The 17,712-nt window shown below is 42.5% G+C and overlaps 2 protein-coding genes across 3 annotated transcripts; one reads left to right on the forward strand and one right to left on the reverse strand.

Moving 5' to 3' along the window:
* The first annotated feature begins 521 nt into the window (after positions 1 to 521).
* On the forward strand, positions 522 to 6,473 carry tmem179bb (transmembrane protein 179Bb). Its single transcript, XM_071338062.1, has 5 exons — positions 522 to 617; positions 4,738 to 4,928; positions 5,026 to 5,163; positions 5,301 to 5,379; positions 5,545 to 6,473. Exons 1-5 carry the CDS (start codon positions 522 to 524, stop codon positions 5,677 to 5,679), a joined length of 639 nt encoding a protein of 212 aa, XP_071194163.1. The 3' UTR covers positions 5,680 to 6,473.
* A 1,688-nt stretch (positions 6,474 to 8,161) lies between these two features.
* LOC139537124 (transmembrane protein 151A-like) lies at positions 8,162 to 17,344 on the reverse strand. Of its 2 annotated transcripts, none has more exons than XM_071338060.1 (2): positions 16,555 to 17,344; positions 8,162 to 12,919 (listed from the first exon to the last, which is right to left on the reverse strand). In XM_071338060.1, the coding sequence occupies exons 1-2, from the start codon at positions 16,612 to 16,614 to the stop codon at positions 11,255 to 11,257; spliced, it is 1,725 nt and encodes a 574-aa protein (XP_071194161.1). In that variant the 5' UTR covers positions 16,615 to 17,344; the 3' UTR covers positions 8,162 to 11,254. The 2 variants fall into 2 exon arrangements, with proteins under 2 accessions (XP_071194161.1, XP_071194162.1); XM_071338061.1 differs by having other exon boundaries at positions 8,162 to 13,270; positions 16,555 to 17,342.
* Positions 17,345 to 17,712: the final 368 nt, after the last annotated feature.

A 17,712-nucleotide genomic window follows, 5' to 3' on the forward strand; every position in this document is an offset into this window, starting at 1 on the left:
ACAGACAGACAGACAGACAGACAGACAGACAGACAGACAGACAGACAGACAGACACAGACAGACAGACAGACACACAGACACACAGACAGACACACACACATTTCCAGTCTCTCAGAGGAGAACAATACAAGAGGCAAAAATTGGCTTTGCATTTCTGTGCATGGAATTCTAAACTGGATTATGGTTATAGGGAATCCTGGTGGAGTCCTCGGGAGTCGGGACTCACATCTAGTAAGACAACAACATTGTTAGATAGTCATAAAGCATTCCATCCCAATCTTACAATCAACCAATTCTAATAAATGCATTGCATTCCTTGGCCACATTCAATTGCGGTTTATAATGAAGAAAACGCTTGAATGGGTACATTGTTGCAAAAAAAAAGTCAGAGCTCACAGTTAAGAGTGTCTCCATTGTAGACCTTTACGCACAATTTAACACACTTGGAACGGAGTGCGTTGTCCGGGTGCTAGGGTGTCCTCAATGGGTCTGATAGGATGGCTTTGCAGAGGTGTTCGTGATGGTGTTGCCGTGGCTGCACGTTTTGGAGCTCGTACTTTACGCAGGCTGTTTCATCTGTGGAACAATGTCCGCTGCTTCTCTGACAATCACCCAGGTACGAATGCATTAACGTTTGAAATGTCGGGAACTTTCAACCGCCTATGATACATTCTAAACTTGAGAACTATTTTTATCCCTTGTGTAAAAAAATGTAGCAACGGAAATGTATTGACAACGTTTCCACACATAGCCTAGGCTACTGTCTGCTGTCACCCTCAAACCGACACTAGGCTATTGGTAGGCTGCTAGATGTAGAACATACATTGGATATGTTTTGATCGTCCTCTCAACGATGGGTCAAACCTTTAGATGCTACATCTGTTATGGAAGATTTTTATCAGACTTTCAAGAAACTTTCTCCTATATTATGTTTTTTCCTGCTTTTATCTCGGAATGTGTAACACATCCCAAAACATGGGGGATAGCCTATAATGAGAAAATAAATGAAATCAGCAGAGATAATCATGTGATCATGTGAAGTAAGTGAATATCATTGATGACTCTTCGCTAGGCCTACAGGCTTATACAATGTCTTAGTGGACTTCACCGAAATGCAAAATTGTTGCATGCAGTGACTTTGCAATAGATTAGGCTACCATTCCACATAAAAATACTACAGTTTACTATATAATACTATAGTACTTAATATAGAATTCTGTAGTATTCTGTAGTAAACTGTAGTATACTGTAGAATACTCTACTGCACACTGGAGTATCCCTCGATTGTGTAGTGCTTACTACAGAATTTTGTAGTATACTGTAGAAAAATATACTACACACTGTATCGATATGCTCATATACAGTTGAAGTCGGAAGTTTACATACACCTTAGCTAAATACATTTAAACTCAGTTTTTCACAATTCCTGACATTTAATCCCAGTGAACATTCCCTGTCTTTGGTCAGTTAGGATCACCACTTTACTTTAAGAATGTGAAATGTCAGAATAATAGTAGAGAGAATTATTTATTTCAGCTTTTCTTTCTTTCATCACATTCCCAGTGGGTCAGAAGTGTACATACACTCAATTAGTATTTGGTAGCATTGCCTTTAAATTGTTTAACTTGGGTCAAAAGTTTTGGGTAGCCTTCCACATGCTTCCCACAATAAATTGGGTGAATTTTGGCCCATTCCTCCTGACAGATTGTCCTTCCTAATTGTCCTTCCTCATGATGCCATCTATTTTGTGAAGTGCACCAGTCCCTCCTGCAGCAAAGCACCCCCACAACATGATGCTGCCACCCCCGTGCTTCACGGTTGGGATGGTGTTCTTCGGCTTGCAAGCCTCCCCCTTTTTCTTCCAAACATAACAATGGTCATTATGGCCAATCATTTCTATTTTTGTTTCATCAGACCAGAGGACATTTCTCCAAAAAGTACGATCTTTGACCCCATGTGCAGTTGCAAACAGTAGTCTGGCTTTTTTAAGGCGGTTTTGGAGCAGTGGCTTCTTCCTTGCTGAGCGGCCTTTCAGGTTATGTCCATACTCGTTTTACAGGTTATGTCCATTCTCGTTTTACTGTGGATATAGATACTTTTGTACCTGTTTCCTCCAGCATCTTCACAAGGTCCTTTGCTGTTGTTCTGGGATTGATTTGCACTTTTCGCACCAAAGTACGTGTCACGCCCTGACCTTAGTTATCTATGTTTTCTTTATTATTTTGGTTAGGTCAGGGTGTGACTAGGGTGGGTATGCTAGTTTTGTATTGTCTAGGGTTTTTGTAAGTCTAGGGTATGTAGGTCTAGGTGATGTGTAAGTTTATGGTGGCCTGATATGGTTGCCAATCAGAGGCAGCTGTTTATCGTTGTCTCTAATTGGGGATCATATTTAGGTAGCCATTTTCCCTTTTGTGTTTGTGGGTTCTTGTCTATGTGTAGTTGCCTGTTCAGCACTCATTTTGTATAGCTACACGGTTCATTTTGTTAGTTTTGTTCAGTGTTCATTCTTATAATAAAGAAGAATGTACGCATACCACGCTGCGCCTTGGTCTCCACCTTTTGACGGCCGTGACAGTACGTTAATCTCTAGGAGACAGAACGCGTCTCCTTCCTGAGCGGTATGACGGATGCGTGTTCCCATGGTGTTTATACTTGCGTACTATTGTTTGTACAGATGAACGTGGTACCTTCATGCATTTGGAAATTGCTCCCAAGGATGAACCAGACTTGTGGTGGTCAAAAAAAAAAATCTGATGTCTTTGCTTTTGATTTTACCATGATGTCAAGCAATGAGGCACTGAGTTTGAAGGTAGGCCTTGAAACACATCCACAGGTACACCTTCAATTGACTTAAATGATGTCAATTAGCCTATCAGAAGCTTCTAAAGCCATGACATCATTTTCTGAAATTTTCCAAGCTGTTTAAAGGCACAATCAACTTAGTGTATGTAAACTTCTGGCCCACTGGAATTGTGATACAGTGAATTATAAGTGAAATAATCTGTCTGTAAACAATTGTTGGAAAAATTACTCATGTCATGCACACAGTAGATGTCCTAACCGACTTACCAAAACTATAGTTTGTTAACAAGAAACTTGTGGAGTGGTTGAAAAACAAGTTTTAACAACTCCAACTTAAGTGTATGTATACTTCCGACTTCAACAAGATATCATTTGCTTATGTCCTGCCCATTCCCCATCCCCCCATATCACAATTTGTGCCACTCATGACTGAAAAACCTACATGCCAAGTATATACAATATATTGTGTTCCCTACAGGTTATAGAAAAGAGCAGAATTGCTGAACCTAACTGCGCAGACCACAGTCCTACCTAAATACTGGTTATGAACAATTTGCTATTTTAATGTTGTTCAGTAAGATTCTTCAAGGTGAAAGCCCCCTCCCCCAAAAATATTATTAAAATGATAATAAAACAAAAACACGACAGTGAAATACTATAGTTAAGTGATAATGCCTGAGAAGCCGGTGTTTGAAGGATATATTGGCACGGGTGTTATTAGGCCTGAGACGATATATATTATATATATATTACTATATATAAATATAGTAATACTAAAGTATACTATAGTATTTTTTCATGTGGGATTTTCATACAGATGGCAATGACTTTGAAATGAAATGTGTTGAGAGACAGGAAAATGAAACATGAGTTCTACATTCAGAGTCCTCCTGACTGTTTCACATGGCCCAATGGAACCATATAATCATCATCTAATGTCCTAAAAGAATATAACTATACATTTGTGCACATGAATGGATGAATGGAATTTCTCAAGCATTCCTCTCCAAGTTGAATTTAGCTCTCCTGTGCATCCCTACCCAGGCCAGGAAACACAGTGAGGTCTGTGTGTGACAGACCTCACTCTGTTTCCCTGCCTATTAAGGGACGTTAATTTGAGAGCATGTGTATCTCGCCATGGCTGACCAAGCTCTCTTGCTGTTAATGTCCAGTGAAGATACTTTCCAGTGTTATAGGTTGTGTACAGTGCATTAAAACATCTTAAGGATCCAACCTTTTTTTTCTCCAATTTTTGCCTAAAATGACATGCCCAAATCTAACTGCCTGTAGCTCAGGACGTGAAGCAAGGATATGCATATTCTTCATACCATTTGAAAGGAAACATTTTGAAGTTTGTGGAAATGTGAAATTAATGTAGGAGAATATAACACATTAGATCTGGTAAAAGATAATACAAAGAAAAATGACATACGTTTTTTGTTGTTGTACCATCATCTTTGAAATGCAAGAGAAAGGCCATAATGTATTATTCTAGCCCTGGCGCAATTTAGAGTTTGGCCACTAGATGGCAGCAGTGTATGTGCAAAGTTTTAGATTGAGCAATGAACTATTACACATCTGTTCATAATGTTGTAAGACTGCCCAAATGTGCCTAATTGGTTTATTATTGCATTTTCAAGTTCATAATTGTGCACTCTCCTCAAACAATAACATGGTATTCTTTCACTGTAATAGCTACTGTAAATTGGACAGTGCAGTTAGATTACCAATAATTAAGCTTTCTGCCCATGTCAGATATGTCTATATCCTGGGAATTGTTTTTGTTACTTACAACCTCATGCTAATCACATTAGCCTACGTTAGCTCAACCGTCCTGCGGGGGACACACCGATCCCTTAGAGGTATAATTTCAATTGCATACTGTAGGATAAATGGTATAGTTATACTGAATGCATCTGTATTGTGTCATGCAGGGCCACTTTACAGGGCAGTGCATTCTTTATGGGACTGTTGAGTACAACACATCTGGCCTGATCCTGGAGAACCCCAGCCATCCCTCCCTCTGCTACTTTGTGTCAGCCATCTCTGTGTCTGTGGCCATCTACTGCTTCTGCCTCACCCTCTACTGGATCTACACCAGCTGTGTGGAAGAGGAGATCAAGAGGTGAGAGACAGACTTTCCATGCCTAGTAGTGTGGCAGTAAAGCAGAAATGATTTGATTTGTTGTGGACTTTCTTTACTTCCTGTCCTGCATCCCCAGGGAAAGACTGTGGCTGAATGTGACTCTGGGGGTGTGTATGAAGATATTGTTTTTCCTGGCGGTGTCAGGGTGTACCCTGAGGATCGGCAGGGACCGCCTCTGTCTGTCTGCCCTCCACAACGTGCCCTCCATAACCAGGTGAGATGGCGGCCTTTTTTTCCTGTCTTCTCCCGTATCACCTCTTTGCTCAGTGCCCTCTTGTTTCGCATACCGTATGTGAAATGTGAAATATTGTATGACGTTCTTGTTAATTTGGAGGACTTCTTTCATTTCAGTTGTGAAGAAGCCGAGAATAAAACCTGGGTCAGTCCCTACAATGGAAATCAGTTCTACACGGGATTGTATAATGCAGAGGTCTGTCCTGACACTGTGCATATCATAATATTAACGAACACATCAAAACGTTATTGCCTTATCAGACCACAAGCTGCTTCAAAACCACAGATCATGTGTTGTCATTGTTATTTAAACCCATGTATTTTATTCTTCATCTCTGCACTCTTCTTTTGTCTTTCCCAGAAGTCTGTGTGGGTGAACTTCTTCTTCTGGGTGCAGATCGTGGTGGTGGTGTTTGTCCAGAAACGTCAGGGGTTAGGCTCAAGGTCAGAATGGAGCGTGTCTGAAACAGAGCCCTTGTTCCACCGTCCTGTCTGACCACACCAAGCCAGATGGGTACCATAATGGTTGTGTTCCTCTGCTCAGACGTTGCTGACGCATGCCAGATCTTACAACTTCTACATAGGTATTTTACGTATCAGCTAACCATATGTTTTAGCATGTTATAGTAATCTGGTGCCCAACGGCACAGTTGATGACGTGGCACACAACCATTAGTTGACGCATGCAACGTTCTGAGCAGGGAAACACGACCAATGTGTCCTTGCATCCAGGTCGCTGCATGCAACAACCTAGTTTTGTCCCAAGCTCAAGACAGGGATAACAGTGGGTTATAAAACCGGATGTACTCAATTATTGATAATGTAATTAGATTCCACTGCAGTATGAAATAGCCTACCATACACATTTTACTTAATTAGGCTGAATTGGCCCCAACTCTGTCATTTGGATAAGTACTTTTACTAAATATGAAACTAAGATTCCTTTTGATAAAGCCACTCAGTACTGACATTAAAGGCATTACAACATCTAATTTAGGCCAGCAATGGTGCGCCCTAACTACAATGTGTTTTCCCTTTGGAATAGTACAATTAACATTGGAGATAACTTCTTCCATTTTGGTATACTTATCAGTTTAACCAATTAGTTACACAATTCAGTCACTTCCTGTTAGGTCAAATGACCTGCTCAATGTATACTGATTGATGTAACAGCTGTGAAAGTCAAACATTTCCTGTGTTTTTCATGTGTTTTTGTCAGAACAAAATCTCTGTCATTGCTCAAATCTTTATTGATTATGAAGTCATTATTAATGAAGTACAGTTACATTGTTACTAGTTATTTTCTAGTACTGAATATGAGTTACCATGGGAACATTTTATGAGAAAAAGGTTTGCAAATAAAAAAAAATTATTGTTCCAGATTCACTCCATCACAACCTTTATAAATGGCATTAACTACAGTAAGTCTCCATTCCCAACCACTGACACATAAAATAAATGTTTTGTCATACTCGTGGTATACGGACTGATATAAGACGGCTATCAGCCAATCAGCGTTCAGGGCTCGACCCACCCAGTTTATAAATGGCATTAACTACAATAAGTCTCCATTCCCAACCACTGCCACATTCTGTCCCTCCTCTCACCACCAATCCTCCCCTCTCCTCTCTGCCCTCTTCTTCACTCTCTCTTTCTCTCAATCTCTTACAGTTGCTTGCTGAGTTTGCAAGCTTGTCTTTCTTTTGCTTCAATGGCGGCCTTGGTGTCCAGGAGCTGCTCCAGCTGCCTGCGTTTGTTAAACATGTCTAGCTTTGCTGTTTCTATCTGCTGACCTAGGCCCTCTCCCCTCTGCTGAGTTATCACTAGGGCCAACTGTGTGCTCTGCTCATGGCACTCGGCCCTTGTTGCATCTGCCAACAGGCTCTACATGTTGTTTAAAACGGAATTCACCTGCTCCTGAGACACTGTACGGGCTGGGGTAAAGTAAAATATTGAAGGAAAAATCACTGAGGATACACACACACTGATCTGGCAACAACCAAAGTAGAGCATAAAACATCCTACTTGGATTTGCACTGAGGTGTAGCCTAGTGATTCAACACTATCTTAAAACCACTAAATAGCTATAAACACTGAAATGTTCATGACAGCAGCATCAGTCTGATTCATCAGCACATGAGACGTCTGCAGGTAGCTTACTCTGTAGCTTATCTCTCCCCAGTGCTAGTAACGTCAGCTAACACATTTCAAACACTCAGACACCTTTTCAACCCCAAAAGGACAGTTTTACATTTGGCGTCATAAGTGAAGCCAAAGTCATTTCTGGATAATACGTTGTATGTGACAATAAAACATATGTAATTGTAACTACCTGCATAATTACATTGTGGTTACCAAAGTTATTGCACAACTGCATAGTACCACGTTTTGCTTTCAGAGTTGAAACACTTTGCTCTGATTTATACAAACTCATAATACTGAATGTATGTCTATAAACTTGGAAGGGCCACTTACCAGTGTGAAATGGTCCCATCTGAAAAAAGGAACATGTGCTGCAGCAGTTTCTTCTCTCCTCTTCACCTGAATGGTTTGTACCTATACTTACCAATTACTGGTAGATTCCCATGCAGCTGATGTGCAGACTCTCATTTGTCATATGAAATGTAACGGGTGCTTAGCCCTTTAAAACAAGCTTAGGGTCGGAGGGAGGGAGAGTAGGAGCCAAATGAAATGAGATTGGTTGCTTTGCTTGCATGCAGATGCATGGATGTAGTGAGAACCAAAACCAACACTTCTAATTCTTTAAAAAAGATATATAAATCTGGTTACAATATGTAGGTACAACAATACTGGTTACAACAACAGTAACGGTAGACCTGATGCTATTTCAAACAGTTACTGTACTTGTCACTAGAGGGAGATGTTATTTCCCATATACACCGGTAGTTTAAAAAAGATTGCACTGTGATTCTCAGTTAATATAGAGAGCATTACTATCAGTTATCAGAACATGTAGATATATCCAGACTTACTTTATTAGTGCGCTTCTGTACCACCATCATCATCATCATGTTCATCAACAACTATTGGAATTTGTACTGGTAACACATTAGATACAGCAGAATGAATACACACAGGACTCTTTTCAAGATAAGGTGTGGTTTTAGAGTGTTGATGGGATTGAGTTGAGTCACCCAACACATTTAGTTGTTCGGTACCTCTGTCCTCGACCCTGTCAATATCTTCATACTTGTAAATGTTTACATGGCCATTCTTTGAAATGTCGGTCCACATTCAAGACCATTTATCGCTTTATTGTTATTATTGTGCTGAATAATTTGTGCACCTACTGGCTATGTATGTATGCTGATGTATAGAAGTGTGTTTTAGCATGCTCAGTTTTAGGCTCTGGTCCCAAGCCTTCCGAGCATCGATCACATATGGTGCTCCTAATGGCATCAGCTGAGCGAGGGGTAGTGGGAGTGTTAGTGTGAGGATGTACTCTACTGCATTAAATCCATACTTGATCATGATGTATAATTACAACAGTGGGCAGAACTGAGACATGGGAAAACCCCTTTTGAATTGTGGCGAAGGGCAAATTGCCGAGAGGGATTTTTTATTTATTAAAGAGATAATCTTAAAAGCATAAAATGGGACAATTGTGCACTTAACTCTTAAAAGATGATTTACTACATCTCTGATGTCATATTATGGACAATATTGTTGGCCTCTCGATCTGCATGTTCTCGAGGAAGGCGAGTAGGTGACATAAGCCTCATCACTACTAGTGTATTGGCTAAATTGATTATTTGTTTTACATCTAAAAGTAATATCAAATCTTATTACAATACTCTCTTTGTGGAATGGTAATACTCTCTTTATGGAATGGTAATACTCTTTGTGGAATGGTAATACTCTCTTTGTGGAATGGTAATACTCTCTTTGTGGAATGGTAATATTCTCTTTGTGGAATGGTAATACTCTCTTTGTGGAATGGGACTACTCTCTTTGTGGAATGGTAATACTCGCTTTGTGGAATGGGACTACTCTCTTTGTGGAATGGGACTACTCTCTTTGTGGAATGGTACTACTCTCTTTGTGGAATGGTACTACTCTCTTTGTGGAATGGGACTACTCTCTTTGTGGAATGGGACTACTCTCTTTGTGGAATGGTAAAACTCTCTTTGTGGAATGGTAATACTCTCTTTGTGGAATGGTAATACTCTCTTTGTGGAATCGTAATACTCTCTTTGTGGAATGGTAATACTCTCTTTGTGGAATGGCAATACTCTCATTGTGGAATGGGACTACTCTCTTTGTGGAATGGCAATACTCTCTTTGTGGAATGGCAATACTCTCTTTGTGGAATGGCAATACTCTCTTTGTGGAATGGGACTACTCTCTTTGTGGAATGGTAATACTCTCTTTGTGGAATGGGACTACTCTCTTTGTGGAATGGTAATACTCTCTGTGGAATGGTAATACTCTCTTTGTGGAATGGGACTACTCTCTTTGTGGAATGGAACTACTCTCTTTGTGGAATGGTAAAACTCTCTTTGTGGAATGGTAATACTCTCTTTGTGGAATGGTAATACTCTCTTTGTGGAATGGGACTACTCTCTTTGTGGAATGGCAATACTCTCTTTGTGGAATGGGACTACTCTCTTTGTGGAATGGTAATACTCTCTTTGTGGAATGGTAATACTCTCTTTGTGGATTGGGACTACTCTCTTTGTGGAATGGTAATACTCTCTTTATGGAATGGGACTACTCTCTTTGTGGAATGGCAATACTCTCTTTGTGGAATGGGACTACTCTCTTTGTGGAATGGTAATACTCTCTTTGTGGAATGGCAATACTCTCTTTGTGGAATGGCAATACTCTCTTTGTGGAATGGTAATACTCTCTTTGTGGAATGGTAATACTCTCTTTGTGGAATGGCAATACTCTCTTTGTGGAATGGTAATACTCTCTTTGTGGAATGGCAATACTATCTTTGTGGAATGGTAATACTCTCTTTGTGGAATGGGACTACTCTCTTTGTGGAATGGTAATACTCTCTTTGTGGAATGGGACTACTCTCTTTGTGGAATGGTAAAACTCTCTTTGTGGAATGGTAATACTCTCTTTGTGGAATGGTAATACTCTCTTTGTGGAATGGGACTACTCTCTTTGTGGAATGGTAATACTCTCTTTGTGGAATGGTAATACTCTCTTTGTGGAATGGCAATACTCTCTTTGTGGAATGGTAATACTCTCTTTGTGGAATGGTAATACTCTCTTTGTGGAATGGCAATACTCTCTTTGTGGAATGGTAATACTCTCTTTGTGGAATGGTAATACTCTCTTTGTGGAATGGGACTACTCTCTTTGTGGAATGGTAATACTCTCTTTGTGGAATGGGACTACTCTCTTTGTGGAATGGTAAAACTCTCTTTGTGGAATGGTAATACTCTCTTTGTGGAATGGTAATACTCTCTTTGTGGCATGGTAATACTCTCTTTGTGGAATGGGACTACTCTCTTTGTGGAATGGTAATACTCTCTTTGTGGAATGGTAATACTCACTTTGTGGAATGGTAATTGCTTATTTTTTTATTGGCATTAGAGTTTTGCTCCGCATCTAACAGGGAGTTCTGTAAGTTTACACATTATACAGTGCCCCTTGAATTAATCTAATAGCTTGGTGAAAAATGAACTACTCCTGATGTTAAGTGCTAACTCAGCAGCTCCTTGATACTTCCATACATTCATGAACAAAGATACAAAGCGATTGTTGTTCATTGTGGACAATGGGACACACATATTACAGTCTCTTTAGGAAGAGCAACTACATAACTGTCATTTAATCTACTGTGACACAATAGTTTTGTTTCCCTACACATTTTTCACATACAGTACTGCTTTCTCGCAGGTCTGGAAACCATGATTTTTCCATTTGTTTTCTTTCTCCTTCCTTACCCCTCTCTTTAACAACCCTTTCGATATCGCCACACATTCTTCCTCTGTCCCTGTTTTCTTCTCCTCTCCTCTCTCTAATTTCTTGCATCATCCTGAGCAGATTTGCATATCTACTCTACTGTACATCACCTTTGCCAATCACAGTGACTATCCTGCGTCAAGGTCCTCCCCTCCATGACAGCTCTCCTCACCATGGACAATCAACACAGGCAAGTGGAGAGCTTCCTGATAAGCTGGTGGTGTCTCTGTCACACAGGCCACTCCCTGCATGATCTCGGTCCTCACTCTCTCTAGTTCCTGCTCTCTATCCTCCTCTAGCTGCAGACTATTCTCGTCCTCTTCATATCCTTCTGACTCCAGGACCCCTCTGCTTTCTTCATTAGCCCGGCGGAGGCCCAGTCCCAGAAACCCACCACCTTCATCCCCTCTACTCCCCATCCCTGCACCAAGGCTCCGGGAGTGAAACAGGCAGGCCTGGCGCATCGTGTACAAACGGCCCAGAGATAATCCACTGCGGCTGAGGGCTAACCTTCCTCCTCCCATCCTTCCCACTGTCCCATATGTCAAAGATCCTGCCCCCATTACCACATTTCCCCTGACTCGCGAGGGGAGCGAGGAGCTGCTGGTGGACCTGCAGCAGCGTGGGCAGCTCTGTAGGACGTAGCTGGAGCTCCGCCTCATAGGGACATGTGTTGCCCCGGTAAACGCAGAGGGCAATGAGGTTGTGTTATTGGTGTTCAGGTCCATCAGCAAGGCCTCGGAGTAACTGGGCACCATCTGCTGGTTACAGCGAATGTGCCACTCCAGTTCAGTGATGTCCACAGTGTTGACCCTCGATATGACACGTAATCTGGGGCCACCGCGTTGCCCATTCTCCTGGCCTAAGCGGTAGTTGCCCATCTCAGTGCTGTCATTGTCATTGACTTCCTCGTTCTCACCAAACAGCTTCTCCACATGGTAGTGAACATACGCCGTTCGGTACTCTGACACCACACGTAGTGGCCAGGACAACATCAGGGCTGAGATCAGCCAATACATGCGCCGCCGAGAGAACCAGGGCGGCCACGCCGGGTCAGGAAAGGCCAGCATGTGCTCACGGAAGTCCACGTTCTTCAGGTGCATGCCCTCCCGTGCCTCCATGTAGTCATCCAGACCCTCGTTCTCTGCGAAGAAGCGTGCGCGCTGAGTGAGGTAGGCGGCCTCGGCACGGGCACTGGCAAAGCTGAAACACTTGGTGAAACGAAGGCGTACGGCCGGGTGCTCCAGAAGGCCAAGCAGCTCCTTGGATACGTCCTTTACACCATGTTGAGCATAGTCAAATTCAGAGCTGCCTGCGTGTGTGTTGACCCGCTCATGGTACACCTGTGTGGTGGTGTAAGCGTCACCATTGCGGTATCGAGTCACCTGCCGTGTCCGTCTCACATAGTGATAGCTGATGGCCTTCCACCAGATACAGGGCATGGCCTGCTGCAGCCTCTGGACCCTGTTGTACACCTTGCTGATCCTCACCCGGGCCAGCGAGGATGTTTTAGAGAAGCAGTGCCAGCACTCCACCAGGTAGACCAGGTACAGCATGATCAGGAAGGCCACCGGGATGTAGACGTAGCCGTTGGAGCAGGGGCTGTCATGGTAGAGGCGGGCGCGGACGCCGTAGTAGAGGCCGTGTTCATCGGCAGCCATGACGGTGACACGGGAGAAGGAGCACCATCCCAGCGTGGCGAAACAGCCGAACATCAGCAGCGTGAGGAGCAGGCACTTCCAGTGGGACTCTCGGCATAGGGACCCGGGAAGGGACTGTTTACAGGGACGCTGCTACGGGGGGAAGGGATAAGAGACAAGGTAAAGCGAATGGTGGGGGGATGGAGGGTTGGGTACAAATATGAGAAGAAATTCGGTTTAGATTTTATAAATGAGTAAGGTAACCGAGTTTAAGTGATGGGATCAGGAGCACAGGTTTAAAGTTGGGCAAAGGAAGGGATGTGAAAGTGGAAAGGACATTGAAAAAATGATGGTGTAAGTGGTGGGAATGGGGTTATAATGATGATAAAACATCAAACATTATGACTTGTATGAGGTGTGATAAAAAGGAGAGGAACAGGATTGAAGGACATACAATGGGAGAGGCAAAAAAAAACAAGGAAGGGATTTTAAAACTGGATTTTTCTGCAAGAAACAGAAACAGAAAAAACAGAACACATATTAAGTGTATTCCATAAGAATACAGATGATTGGGCATCGATCAAAATGCATTTTATGTCAAACAACATTAATAAACATCAATGTTGTCCTCTCATGCTCCCCTGCTCGTCCAGAGATGGACCATTCCAGTCTCTTGAGGCATGGATACATTTCCAGGCAGAGTGAAACCAAAACCATGCAGCCCCTTTTAAACACTTGGTTTTAGTGGACACTGGATGAGGCTGATGCTTTTAGACCTCATCAACAGAGAGAAAGAAGGAGAGTGCGTTCAGCTTTCTTTTGCCAGTGGAGGTTAGTGGTACTGTGGCCATTCATGCTCCCCATGGGAGGATGCACATGGACAGTGAGCAAAGTGGAAGAGCGAAACATGCAGCGACACTACTGGCCACACAAAGAGCATTGAAAATAACCAAAAGGCAAACAAAGACAGAGATACAGATAGATAAGAGCTGAGCTCAGAGTATCTGTCTATCTGCTTCATTTTTTTAAGCAGTCAAATGTGCCTCTCGCAGCCATGACAGTGCCCTTGCAGGGAAGGTTTGTTTTCCTAAAAGGCAGGCTGCTATCCAAACGGTAGCTCCGAGGAGGTGTGTTCCTGCTGGCAGAGTTACAGGAGTTTCATTGTGCCTGCATTACAAGGACAAGGGAGCACACTGAGTGAACGGGAGAGACCATTTAAGTTCACCATGACCCTAGTGCCTCACTTATTACAGATGTTGTGTGTGTCTATCTATAATAATGATGGGCCAACTCTGCACTCATCCCCCACTTAAAGCCATTTAGAGAGAAAGAGATGAAGAGAGGGGGAGTGAATGAGAGAGGGATGGGCAGTTTACTATACATGATGTTTGATAATGGTCAGGGCTAGGAACATCATGCTTTTTCCACTGTGCTATTTCTCTCCCACTTGATCGCTTTTCCTTCCACTCCTTACTGACATTAGCACTATGAAACTACTTCTGTAGAAAAGTAGTTTTTGCTCCTTCTTACAGCCATAAGGACAAGGACCACATATTCACCTATCAACTATCAAAGCAAGTAGCCAAAATGACAACCTGGACATATGGGTAGACGTAACATAGTAAACGAAAATCTGTCACACTCAAATTAGTATGGTATGTTACATTTGGTATGGTATGTATTAATTTCTGGATGTCCATCATCCATTTTGTATGTTATGTTAAGAATCACAATATGTTGTGGCTAACGTTAGCTAGGTGGCAAGGTTAGGGTTAGCTAACATGCTAAGTAGTTGCAAAAGTTGCTAAGTTTTCCGTGATGAGATTCGAACACGCAACCTTTGGATTGCTAGATTTATATGCCACCGACCCCCCAATCTATCCAACCAACCACCCACACACCCCCCTTTTGTTTTTGCCTTAAGTAACCTTCTGTCTTTTGTAACCATACCAAACAGTAACATATCGTACTAATTTGAGTGTCCTGGATTTTTGTTTACTATGTTACGTCTAGTCTATGAGACAAGCCTAAAAATGAAGAATGGTACCTGGCAGATCAATACAGAAGAGAGACAGAGTGAAGTATTTTCTTGTTATAGAAATAAATCCCCCCAAATGTAACATATCCTGATGCAACAACAGAAAGGTAGAGAAGATAGATTTACGTAGGTAAATATAGAGCATTTCAGTTTCACTCAACCGTTGTAAATGATTTATCAAGCCTAAGAACTACTGGCCTGAGAGACAGTTTTATTGGGAATGGCTCTCAGATTAGAGGCAGGCAGTAACATAATGTGAGTTTGTGTGTGTATAAATTAAAGTAGGTGAGCCTGTAGTCTGAAATTCTTTACTCTACTACATCAGAATACAATTATTCTCAAAGTATGTGGAAGGAAACTGACCATAGACGGCTGCAAACACAACAGAAGACACACAGCTCAATGTGGTTTGACCCAACAGGGTCGTTTTCAATTTGTAGTGATACTACAGACCTCCCTCCCTACTTTGTTTTTTTGTGTGTGTGTAGGGGCCTGGCTTCCCCTGCCTTACCATCACTTTGAGATGAAGGGCAAAGCAGAGGAAGGGAAAATGGAGAGATGGCCTGCACACAGTTATGCATGCACATCTCTCTACTTCTCTCTAACCCCACAACATTCAATAGAGCACAAAGGCCCCTCAAGTAAAAATGTAACCCCCCAAAAATCACATTACCACACACAGAATTGTGCTGATTTACCCTGACAGGACATCTTGACATCAGATGTGCAAATATCAGCCATGCTCATGGGAAAGTAAGGCATTATAACATGAGACATGTTGCTTATGTAAACAGGAACACTTAAGAGCATTGATATGGTTGTGTCAGTATAATACAATCATTATCAAAACCCAATAGTGCTCTCCACCATCTCTGTCTCTCTTTTATCGATCACCCTGTAACATAGGATCTGAGGTTATAGCTCAGCAAATCTGACTACTACTCAGACAGACCATAATTAGCGATCTTAGACTATAATGTGTACTGATGCTATACCGTCCATTGTAATAAGTAATCCCCAGAGAAGATAAGTCTCCTAATCATGATTATGAGGAGTTGAATATCAATCAGTTGTATGTGGCATTCATATCCCGGTACAGGCAAATAGATGAGCTCAATCGTTCACCTCCACTTCGACTGCAATGCAGTTGCGTCCCTCCATTAGCAAGGGGTGACTCTTCAAATAACCTTGTAAAATACACGCAGTAAAAAAAGGAACGTGACTGGAACTACTGTAAAAATAAGAACTACTGTAAAAACCAGCGGGACTCTGATACAACTCTGACCCACCAGAGATGCAGAGGTCTGTTTGTGCTCAACATGTTGGTTAGTAAGAGGATAACTGTGAGCTGCCCTGATTACAGTAGAGTGGTAACTGAGGTCGAGTAACCAATTAGCTTGAGCTTTCCACGCAGTGCAGGCCTAATATGATAGGCCTAATATGATATGAATGAAATATTCCTGCAATCGCGCATTCTATATGGGTCTGTAAATGTTCATTTTATTAGCCTGTATTAAAGTAGCCTATGCAGTAGTTCCGTCCCACAACTAGGCACTACGCATCTGTAAACAACACAGTCAAATTCAGAATCGTTAATATAGATGCTAATATAAATGCCTAGTTGCGAGAGGAAGCTACCTATGCACTAGCGTCCAACAATACACAATTACACACACAGGAGCGCGCGCGCGCGCGCGAGCACACACATACACACACTTCCCAAACAACCTAACCTATACTAATGCTCTACCTCTTCTCTTCTGCCCCCGTTCAGTAAGGGCGCTTCTCCGGTAACGTTCACCGCAGGCATTCTTTTGTTCCTCACAAGCTACGATTTGACCGTGAGCATCGGGATCTGTCCGAGACTCCGACAATCAGGGGGTCCAGAGTCGGGACCGCCCCGCATGACAACTCAAGCCACATGTATGAATACGAAACTCCAAAAGCAAACGTCTTCCGAGCATGAAGCATCCCTCCTGCCAGGTTATTACCGCACCTCCTACCATTGCCCCAACGGCTTGATTCGAACCTGTCCTACGCGCCTCCTACCATTTCCCCAACGGCTTGATTCGATCCTGTCGAATCAAAAAAAAAAAAAAATTCAGGTGTTGTTTCTCGGGTGTCCGTTAAGTCACCAGTGCCACATGTGGGTGTTGTTAAGTTATTGCTGTCGCCTATCCTACTTCTAGCAGCCTTCTCTGTACTAGTTCCATTGGGTCACTCCATTGGCGCCAACATGGACTATCGAGCGGGGGAACAATGATTATTTGATAGGCAATTTAGGCTATACCTCCTGATGCAGCTACATCGGTTAAGTGCGATAGCATACCACGCCATTTATCCGTAAATATATCTTCATCCCACCATTCAGAAATCATGTTCGCCAGATAATTTTGCCCTCCTCCCTTCTTGCTTTTGGTTCATGTGTTTATCCCGTGTTCACCTGCACATTTCGTCGTCGATGGTTAGAGCTGACGTCACCCAGTTACGAGACATAGCCTACCGGTAAGCACGCATCATCTTCTTAAATGCCTACATAAATGCAACATTTTAATTAGGCCTAGTTCGAGTGGCTATATCATAGCCTAGACATTGTGCGCTTGATGTGCGCCGGTGAGCAAATCCTCCTTGTACATTGGAACAGGCTGATGAATTTTGCACATCGCTCTATTCACCTACATTTCACAATCACTAGTTCCATGGGAAGGGCAGGACTACCAAATGTGGGCCCCTAGGGCACCTACTTCCAAACCACCACAGCCGAATTTGTTGAGGTTTTCAACTGACCTGTTCATATGCTATCTGGGCGGACCTCCAGGGGGCCCTCAACTGATGTGTTCATATGTTATCTGGGGGGGGGGGGCCCTGTGTGGTGATAGTGGTTTGTTTACATAGCAGATTAGGATAA

The sequence above is a fragment of the Salvelinus alpinus genome, chromosome 13, assembly GCF_045679555.1.
Source record: "Salvelinus alpinus chromosome 13, SLU_Salpinus.1, whole genome shotgun sequence".
NCBI classification, from domain to species: Eukaryota; Metazoa; Chordata; class Actinopteri; order Salmoniformes; family Salmonidae; genus Salvelinus; species Salvelinus alpinus.